The 11,184-nt window shown below is 36.8% G+C and overlaps 1 protein-coding gene across 1 annotated transcript in view; it reads left to right on the top strand.

The window, feature by feature from the left end:
- The window catches only part of LOC131356156 (oxysterol-binding protein-related protein 2), a 41,593-nt gene extending 32,009 nt beyond the window's left edge, over positions 1 to 9,584 (top strand). The window contains 8 exon segments of the mRNA XM_058395031.1: positions 2,351 to 2,533; positions 2,826 to 2,933; positions 3,172 to 3,261; positions 3,969 to 4,095; positions 4,196 to 4,312; positions 4,804 to 4,927; positions 6,397 to 6,487; positions 8,237 to 9,584. Coding sequence (XP_058251014.1) covers positions 2,351 to 2,533; positions 2,826 to 2,933; positions 3,172 to 3,261; positions 3,969 to 4,095; positions 4,196 to 4,312; positions 4,804 to 4,927; positions 6,397 to 6,487; positions 8,237 to 8,339 — 943 coding nt within the window. The 3' untranslated portion in view covers positions 8,340 to 9,584.
- The last annotated feature ends 1,600 nt before the right edge of the window (positions 9,585 to 11,184 follow it).

The following is an 11,184-nucleotide window of genomic DNA, read 5'->3' as shown; positions in this document are numbered from 1 at the left end:
GTAGTAATATACAACGAAATTATAGTGATTTCACAGCAGCTATCTTTTTAATCATTTAAATGCATTCAATCACAAAAGCCTATAACTGTTGTTATGCCTTCTCCCATTAAACGTTGCTTCTGTCATATCTAGTCTTAGCCTCAGATGCTTACCCCTCTAGCCATCAGACTTTCTGGATTGTTACCTCTCAAAATGAGGGCAATGAGAAGGAGATGCTTATAACATGTAACAGAAAGATCTGAGTATCCAGACCATCTGTAGATCATCCAGTGATGGACATCATCATAACCTCTGTTTAGACAATGGAACCTCCTAACAACCCCTGCCACATCTCCTAAACCCCATAGCAAATAATCAGCTGGTCTGCAAAGTCAGTGATTCCAGGGAGTACCATAAGAATGGAAGAGCATGGGACAATCTGAAGGTTCAACCTCACTGAAGGCTGCAAGGTCATGTTGATTTACAATGATGGATAAAATAGGGAAGAAAATTGTATTTGACCATAAATCAACCATTGACGCAAGGCAAGATTAACACCAGCACCCCCCAAATCTCTTGAACCCCCTGTAATGATTGCAAGAAGTCGGTATTCAGACATCCACTTCAAGACACTTCATGCATACATTTATCAAGTTAGTTAAGTGATTAAATTGTTCCCCCTTAAAACTCAATAATAAGCCTAAGAGACTCTAGAGAGATGCCAGCCTTGGTGCTGTAGTGTGCTGCAATGGCTGCATCATACACCTTTCAGGCAGGTAGGAACTTGCCAGTGTTTATTAATCCAGTGAGAAATCAATAGGGTGAATCTCATTCTGAGAACAACTGATGTGCTTACCGGATTGCTAATTTACAGTTCTCATTTGGCAATTCACACCAGGGACAGTACAATACAGGCAACTTGACTGAGGTTGCCAAATCTTACTGTTTATCTCGCTTAGGAAGCGAACCAGGTAGGACTCTGTAGCCTTGCTGAATCCTGAAGCCTGTTGTAGTGGGAAAAAATGAATGAAGCATAACAAATGGTGGTGTGCCAGGGCAACCTTTCACAGCAGACTCTCCAAGTCTGTCAGGGAGAACCTCAACTGGCAATGTGTTGCCTTGTCATTGTTGAAAAGGTCCACCTCTATCTTGCTGAACCTCGAGATCTGGATTACCACCACCAGGTGTAGAAACCATTTCCCTAGATGTTTGTACAGTTTTGAGAATACATCCCTGTACTACCACACAGCCTCAGCAGATGCATCTCTCTCACTGAGACCAGTTATCAGTAGTAGACCTACAGTATAGACCTACCCAAGGAGTTTCTGTGCATGTAGTAGAGCCACACAACTTATATAGCTGGCTTATAGCTCTGTCTGAGAGGACCCTCAAGTGTTCATGCCTGAGAACTGGCAACCTATTATTTTGAACAAGGAGATCTTTCAGTCAAAAGCAATTGTTGTCCAAGGGCTGGCTAAAACCGTAATTTAGGAATGCCTACACTTTTAGCAAGTCTAGGGAGATCACTGATGAATCTGATGTCATCAGTCTGAGCATCCTCAGCAGACATTGATACCACCCATGGTCAGTCAGAGCAACAGACATTGATAGCATGAATGGTGGCCTAGCAGTCTAATCGGAAAGCATCATAATATCCACCACATGCTGCGGTGATGGGGCAGCATTCGTAGTGAATCTGTCAACACATTGTTGTGGACTGTGTGACCTGCTTTCCTTTGTTAGAGAGCTCTTCTCTGAGTTTCCAGTGAGCCTTAGTGCTGCAGGTAGTGTCCCAGTTGGTGCAATTTTTGGTAGGAACTTGCAGGAGGAAGTCATCCAAATTCAGCAGTATCCTGATGCCAGTGTCCACCAGAGGATATAAACAAACATCACACTAGGGAGAGGCCAAAAGGCAGGACTTTGTATTAGAGTGTCTGCCCTTGACACATAGAATTTAAAAAGCATCAGTTTTTAAGGAAACAAGTGTTTGACAGGTTGATGGACTTGAAATAAGAGGGTTTTAAGGAATTTGTAAAACCCTCTCCAATCTAAACTTGGATTGAGCTTCCTTTTTTAAAATAAGACAATAAGAATAGAATAGAATATACCCCCCAGTTTTGGTGCATCTTTCTGGTCCATAAGCATTTTCATTCGTTTGACCCTGGTCAGTCTTAATTTAGCCCCCTAGCCATCTGTTGTGGGATTTAGCTTGATATCATAGTCTTCTTTATAAAGTGTTAGAAAGAAGTTAGTGCCACATTATTGTTGTTCAAGGCATATTTTAAATCTTTCAAAAACCCTAATGCTCACTTGTCTTGGTTATAAACTTCCAAGGCTCATTTTTCTTCTACTGTGTGTCTCTCTTTATCAGAGAGGATCTGGGCTTTCGATGGATGTCAGAGCAGGTGAGCCACCACCCTCCCGTTAGTGCATTCCATGCTGAAGGCCTAAATGATGACTTCGTGTTTCATGGCTCCATCTACCCTAAACTCAAGTTCTGGGGAAAGAGTGTGGAGGCAGAGCCTCGCGGAATCATCACTCTGGAGCTCCCCAAGTGAGTTCACCTGATTTTTATCCAAATTGTTGAGTGATTGGAAGTGTCACTGGATGATTGGCTTGTGTTTGCTTTAGATAAAAGCATGTGTTTAATGGATTAATGGATAAATTTAAACATAAATTGCAACAACTGTTCAATTACATTTTAAAAAATAGTATGAATACCAGAAATCAGAAATTCTGTAGCCTTTATTTTGGCTTTATTGCTGCTTGTTTTGTTCATAACTGGTGTATCCAATATACATTTAATTAATTAAATAAGTGTTGAATACATTTTCTTCTTTGCCCAGACACAAGGAAGCATACACTTGGACCAATCCTACATGCTGTGTCCATAACATCATCGTGGGTCAGCTGTGGATCGAACAATACGGCAATGTGGAGGTTATTAACCATAAGTAAGGGCAAGTAAGGCTACAGAAACGTATTAAAGAAATGACTCACATTAATGAAATTCCTGTCAGTATTATTAGAAAATCAGACACCTTTCAGAAGACGTGAGAGTGCTTGTTTCGTTTTATAGTTGCAATTATCACCAACCTTCATATGGGTTAATTTCATAAGAACCGGTATTCTTCTTGTTTTATTGCACACAAATGTCCAAAAGCACAATGTGTGTTGCTTGATCTTTAACAGAACTGGCGAAAAGTGCAGCTTGACATTCAAGTCATGTGGCCTCTTCGGCAAAGAGCTACACAAAGTGGAGGGGTACATATTTGATAAAAGGTACATCACTGTATTTTTAGCTCAGTCTTGTGGCCTTTTGATTATTTTAGTACTTTATATGTCACAAATAAATGGTGTGTAACAGTAACTCTACTTCATCACACCACAGGTTGTTGATTATACAGTTACTGTAACGGCATGTCGGAAGTAAATGTTATGTATGTGTTATGTCTTCCTATATATATTCCTGTTATTTATTTGAGGTGTCCACTATACAAGTTCCTCTGAATGAGTTACAGAAATGATATTTATATGAATGCATATTACAACAATGCATGAACATAAACCTTCGGGCCAATCAGGTTTAAGAATTTAACAGAGCTGTGGTGTAATTAAACACAAAAACCTGTGTACATTTGAGTACATTTTTTTCATTATAGATTCTACAGATTTACGTATAATCCTATATGTTTCACTTAAACTCTTTTATGGTAATTCCAGTAGCAATAATACATATAAAATGTATTTGTGGAAAGACTGCATTAGTGAAAACTGTTAACGCTGCTCATTATAAGTAAAAGTTAAATCATATTAAATGCTCCCCAAGCAGCTTCTGCTAAACTTTTGCCTCGTCAGCATGTTTTATTTGAAGCATGTCTTATAAATCTGCTGTTTACGATGCCTATTAAACTGAATAGCCTTGACAAGGGCCTAATGCTTTGCGAAGGGTTGCCAGGTGGTGGCAATAACAGGCTTGTTTTCTGCAGCAAAAAGAAAATCTGTGCCATTTACGGAAAGTGGACTGAATGTCTGTACACAGTGGATCCAGCTGCGTTTGACCTTCACAAAAAAACAGATAAGAAAACTTCTGAGGAAAAGAAAGGCAGTAAGCAGGTGAGGGTTAGTGGGATGTACAGTGGCCTAGAAGTGCAAAACAAAATAACAAATCAGCTGTAGTTAAATATCTGCCATGGGTTCTGTTGCCCCATGTTAGAGCAGTGTGGATGAGGAGGCTGAGGAGATGCCCCCTCCTGAAGCCGAGACTGTGCAGGTCATCCCGGGCAGTGAACTCGTCTGGAGGATATCCCCAAGACCTGAAAACTCAGCTCAGGTAAGAACTGTTTAGATTTCATCAAGTCAAAGTGCATTTGTTGAATAAAGCTGCTGATCTTTGGTCAGTTTTCATCTTTATGAACTACAGTCTAAGCATTTCAGTATTGTTCTCATTTCACATCATATACAATCCTAAAAGTTTTTTTTTTTTCATTTATTGGGCCCTGTTAAAATACTTGTTTCTCTAACTTTCACAGTGATTTTGCATTTAAAACAATTTTTAAGTAAGAACAATTTTAAACTATACAGCTATTTACTTAACTATAGGAAGTATTAACTATAGAGAGTAAAGTAGCTATATATAGTAAGTTCATATAGAAACGTCTATTTATCCAAATCATTTAAAAAAATTTCTCCACAGGGGTAACTCAAGGGATTTGTTTTATAATCATGAAGATCGTGAACATCATGTCTTCCTAAATCTTCAGAATTCAGTGTTGACTCTGCAGATCTTGTTAGCTCATGTTCACTATTGTTCCTTTCATTCAGTATTACGCCTTCTCCACATTCGCTATGCAACTGAATGAGCTGGAAGAAGACATGAAGGAGAATCTCCCCATTACAGACTGTCGCCTCCGGCCTGACATCCGTGCTCTGGAGAACGGAGACATAGGTACAGAAAGAAACCTTTACACCAGTTACATTCATTTATATTCGACAGCTATTTTAGACTTCCTCACAATATTAGCATATTAATGAAAACATATAAAGAAAAAAATCTCGATAAAAAGGTGGCAGAAGAATTACCTTTGGTAAGTGTTAAACAAGTCAAACATTTTGCTTGTTGTGTCTATGGAAAACAAGACATAACATAAACAGCTCAAAGCTACTATAACTAGATACGAGATAAAATAACTGAAAGACACCACACTTGTCGTTCTCAGGTAGAAATATTGAAGAGAAAGATGCTACATATGCTGCTATATATTAGATATATGTTTTGTATATAGCTATATGTACAACAAAGCTATTTATATGTTAACTTTACTCAAGTACAGACAAGCCTGTTGCTTATAGATATAATTTTAATTTTATATAATATTCTGTGTATCCAGTACAAAAGATTCCAGACTCATGTATCTGAATGACAGTACAAGAGCTATAATCATGTACTAATTACTGGAAAAAAATTAACTAATGATGCGTTAAGTCGTGTACTAATCATGAACTAGGAAGGAAGGAAGAGCTAACATTAAATACGACGTGAGTCTGATGAATTCCTGTGAGAATACATAATGACTACCTTAGGTACATGTTTGTTAGTTAATGTATTAATTAACACATAGAAGTAAACTCTATCAGACCTGATTTATGAGAAAGCGCCAATAATCCAGTAATCCAGCGCCAATTGGCGCTGGATTACTTTTTACACTGATCCTCCTTATCGAATGTAGAATAACGAACTCATAAACACTGATCATTTCATCTCAACCCAGTTTGCATCACTCTGAGGGCAAGAAGCGTTTATTAACGGCACAGAGTGGAATTTTTTTTTAGCATATCCCAGCTGAGGAAGTCGGGGTCAGAGGGGCAGCTATGATACAGCACTATGATGGAGCAGAGAGGGTTAAGGGCCTTGCTCAATTGCTCAACAGTGGAGCTTGGTGGTGCTGGGGCTTGAACCCCAATTCTCCAATCAACAGCCCAACACTTGCTAGAGCTAATGCATGCTCTGGGTGTCTCAAGCCTGGAGCCCTGCTCCTTTACACACACAGGGTTAATAATTCGAAATGATGCAGGTTTATTACATATTCTTTCTTATAGAGCATGTTTAACATGTCCTTACAGTAATTTATTCAGGCATGAAAGACTCACATCGTACAGTAGCTAAGGTTAGCTCCTCGTTAGATTGTGATTAGTTCATGCCTTAACTCATCCTTAGTTCATGTTTCAGTCAGTATTAATTAGTGCAGGATTGTTCATGCACTTTAACTATAAAGCTGTGTTTCACAGCCTTTTTCAGCCTACTTCACGTAATTAAGGAGAAATCTCAAGAAATAGTCGCTCTAGCTGTTTTTAATTGAGGTCAGCATGTATTGCTTAAATCTGCACAGTGCAAGTCATTTCTTCTCTTGATTTCAGATTTGGCCAGCACTGAGAAGAAGAGAGTGGAGGAAAAACAGAGAGTGGCGAGGAAAAACCGCTCCAAATCCAATGACGAGTGGAAGACGAGGTTAGTGTTTCAGCAGACTGTGTCATAAACCCTGAGCCCTGCTCCTGTTATATCACAGCCGTGATTCACTGCTTACTCTGTACAACACAGATGTAAGCTGATTTACTGCTTAAGCCATTCATCGGTCCAGGATTACTGTGTAAGCCTTTTTTACTGGATATAATAGTAGGATTTTATAGGGCTAAAAAAATCCAAGTGATGATATCAACCAGTATGAAGTTTAAATGGTGAAATAGGATTTGAAAGAACTCGAATGAACATAAGAAACACAATTCTTATTAAACTAGAGGAATTCTATTACATGCTTACTTACAAAATGTCTCTACTCTAATTAACCATTATCTCAAGGCTCCAGTTTTCATTTTAATGGAATATTTTATAGCTGTAGCTTGCTGTATTTAAACCACGGTTCCTGTTGAATAAACTTTATACATATGATTTGCGTAATTTGTTTAATATTTGAATAGTTTTTGTGGTGATGTGAACATCTTATTCATTCAGAAATACATTAATTAATGTTCATTATCTTCATTTTTTTATCGCTTCTAATAAGAAGCCAGTCTCTCGGCCCCAGGTTTGAGCTCCTCATCAGTGTGTTTGGTGTGCTCTCAATTTCCAGGCTTCTGACCTATTATGAAACTTACTGATAGCTGAGTTCTCAAACTCCAGTGTGATAACTGATTAGTAGTCTGGATCAGGTGTGTTTTTGTGGTGGGACATTTTTATCAGCATTTAAGAACTTTACCAGGCCATATTACTGGAGTTTGAAAACTTTGCTAGGATTAAGAATTTTCCGAGAAATTGAGCATTTTACCTGATTTGAATACTTTGCTAGGGATTGAGAACGTTGAAAGTAAATTTCACATTTTAGCAGACTTTTTAAGTAAGTTTTTACCAGATTTTGAGAACTTTGCTAGAGTATCCACAAAAAAATACAAAGTGTTGCATGATTTTGATCAGAATTTTAATAGAGTTTGAGAATTGTACCAGATTTTGAGAACTTTTCTGGACTTGGCAAATGTAACTAGAGATTGAAGACTTTGAGAGCATTGCTAGACTTTAAGGACATGCCCAGATTTTGAAAATGTAACTAGAATTGGGATGGTTCTTAGAGTTTGTTATAGTTTGAGGATTTTACTAAAGTTTGAGAATTTAACTGGAATTTGAGAATTTTAATAGGGTTTTGAAATTTCTAGGGTTTGAGAACTTTGCTGTAGTTTAAAAATTTTGCTAAAGTTTGAGAATTCAACGAGAATTTCAGAATTTTATTAGAGATTGTAAATTCGTAGAGTTTGAGAACTATGGTTTGAGAATTTTGCTCAAGTTCGAAATTTCTAGTGTGTGAATTTTACTAAAGTTTGAGAAGGTAACTAGAATTTAAGTTGGATTTTGAGTCTGAACTATTTAGAGCATTGAAAGAGAGTTTGAGGATGTTTGAGAACTTTAATAAATTTGAGAATTTTGATGAAATTTAGCATTTGAGTTCGACAGTTCTTTCAGAACTTTTCATTGAAAATGTTGGTTGAATTTGCACAGTCCGCAAGAGTCCGTAAAAAATACAGAAAGTTGAAGATGTGCCTGCTGATTGCGCCCCCAAGTGGTTCACTGAAGAGCTGCAATGATAGTGTGTTGTCTGTCTCTTTCGCTTTATCTATGTGTGATAAATTCAGCATGACAGAATAGAGCTAATCACACATTCCCATGAAACTCACCATCTAATAAAATCTGATGTTCTCGTCATTCTCGTAGGTGGTTCCAGCAAGGACTAAACCCACACAACGGAGGACAGGACTGGCTTTACTCTGGTGGCTACTGGAGCAGGAACTACTCCCAGCTCCCTGATATATACTAACCTCAAACCCTCAGAACCTCCTCCCAGGAAGTGACTGCTGAAGAGAAACCATGCATGTTCACTATTAACTTCAGTTCATGCAGAGTGTCAGTTATTTATACAGCCGGAAGCTGGATTTTATGTTTACCACCATCTTAAAAACACTCAAGCATGAGGAGATGGAACATGGCAGTTATTCTTAAATATGCAGTGTGTGAGGTGAAGTTTGTTTGTCCAGAGAACTTTAAATCATTCATATAGATATTATAGAGTTTTACGTTTCGATAGATGTAGCGAGGATCTTTGTAAATATATATATAAAAAACAAAAATAGGATTCTAGATGATTATCTGTCGAGACTTGAATTCGCTGAATGAAACAAACATAGTCTTTCTTTAGGTGGTTAAAACTTACCTCATAATCTTTAGTAGCATCTTAAATCTGTTGTGAATAAAAACAAATGTTACAGTAAGTTTATGAAAGTCTAGTTTTGCAGACATCAGCTACAATTAATCCTTGGTTAAACAGATAAATAAATCTGTTTAGCGAAGTGTTATGTTCAATAGGAGATTAAAACGAAGCGTTTTGTTTGTATGAACATTATTTAATTCATTATATCTTGTTTGTGGCTATTGAGAACCTTTTTGGACGTAGAAATGGCGGGGAAAAAAAACGTGTTTAGCTAGGCGACTGACCAATCGGATATCGTTTGGAATGGGTGTTTTTGGGTTGTTGTGGATTTACGAGTGAAATTCAAACATTTTTACAACCTACAGAAACGCAGTCAGGTTTTCGACACCGAACTCTCATCACAACAAAAGCGATCATCACGTAATGATAATTCTATATAACTACGAATTCAACTAATCATAAATTTCATATTTCTCAAACACATAAAACCAAAAGCACAAATCTAATCAACTATGCAACCTTTTTTCGATTGAACTTGATTCATTCTGGGAAACTGAGTTGACTCGTTAGCTGCGGGTTCCTTCGTAGCAGCGTAGTGATATTTACAACAGGAAACACCTAGATATGACTGGGTTAAGTATAAAATATTTATTTCAGGTACTCCTTTCTTTCCAGGTCTGTCACGAATACCAACGATGCCCTCTGTAAAATGTGACACAACAGTAAACCCAGCAGGAGAGAATTGTAAAGTACACGTTTTTAACTGTATGATAAATCCTTGAATATGAGTATAAAAGAACAGAAAAGACAAATTTGTTTGTATATTGCTGCTAAATAAAGACTTACGCTTCCCTAAACCGCTGACAGTGTGACCTCATTGCTTCAAGTTTTCAGCTCAGTGGTGGACCATAAAACTAGATAAACAAAACAAAAGCCATACTTCTTACTGAGTTTTGCACAAAAAAAATTTATTTATTAGGTACTGTATTGTACATTGGCTGATTACAAGTTGAAAGACACCTGTGATGCTAAGTACAGGACACACCTTAGTTTAGCACGTCCCTGTGGTCAAATTATTTTCAATCATTTCTATGGTGTACCATCATTTTTGTCCACAAAACCACAATTTGAAAGCAGTGTCTGATTTTCATTAGTGGGTCTTTCTACGTTATGCTTTTTTATTACTTTTTCTCTATTAGACACTTCTCTTGGCCCCTCAGTCCCTGTATTTTCCCCTCATCATAAAACATCTTAATTGCATGCCTGTTCCTGTCATACAATGGTGTACAGTAACTATATCATCCAATGTTTTCAAATTAATTTCAATTAATCCTCCATAGATTTTGACCAAAATTAATTAATTACAAATTAATCACTTATCTTCAGAATTTAGCAAAAGCCTCAAGGCTTCATTTAATTTAATTAAAGTAACTGGGTCTGTTGAGAAGTATGTAAGTATGTGAGCTAAACGTATCATTAGCAGCTAATCTGATAATATGATTCATTAAATCTGTACAAGTATGATGATGATGAGGAGGAGGAGGGAGAAAAGGAAGAAAAAATATTGAAAACATTCTCAAAGCAAGCATTATTTATGTTGCTTTTATAATTTGAAAATGTAAAAAGAAAACAAGCCGAATACAATAAATCAAAGAGTTTTGGCTTTAAAAAAAATGTTTTTCAAAAATTGCTGATATTTTATATTTTAGTACAAGATTGCATTCATTGGAATTACTCCAATTACAGAATCCCAAATCATCAAAATGTGTGATTTCTTGCTTATACATGAGCAAATGAGCCAAAAATGACAAATATAAAATGTATTATATCTGTCTCTTGTTCTCCTGAGGTGTTTGTCTAAAAGGTCAGGACTGGTCACTGCTTGGGGCTTCAGTGATAGTTTAATAGACTTTATAGATTTTTAGTTTTTTTTTCTGACATCTAATAATTATACAGCACCAAAAGCTCTTTATTAATCTGTATTCTTTCTACACAATTATTTCCACTGACCTGTAAAATTAAACAAACTGATTTCAGTCAAATGGGTGAATGATTCTTTTGGTAATTCTGAATAAGAATAATAATAATAATAATAATAATATTAAACACTGTATGTTATCTTCATTTCTAAATGTCCTGTATTCATGGTGGAGCATAAAAAAGTGATGTATCATTTACATGTTAAATACAAGATAGGTAGGAGTGATTAATGCATTATTGGTCAATCAGTTGAGCGGACATATAAATTCAAAACATGGAGAAGAGCTGGAACTACTGACAAAGCCTGAATTAATGTACACCAAAAAGCTGATGACGGATTAGATATTTTATTACTAACAATTAATTACAATTAATTACTGGCCTGATATTAGCTCGCATACCTTGAATGAACACTTTGCAGTCCTTACGTTTTTCAGTACACTTCTCCGCTTCAGTCTCTGGCGCCCTCTGGTGG

This window comes from Hemibagrus wyckioides, linkage group LG07 (genome assembly GCF_019097595.1).
Source record: "Hemibagrus wyckioides isolate EC202008001 linkage group LG07, SWU_Hwy_1.0, whole genome shotgun sequence".
Classification (NCBI taxonomy): Eukaryota; Metazoa; Chordata; class Actinopteri; order Siluriformes; family Bagridae; genus Hemibagrus; species Hemibagrus wyckioides.
The sequence above is the reverse complement of the archived record's forward strand: the minus strand, read 5'-3'. Positions and strand labels throughout refer to the sequence as shown.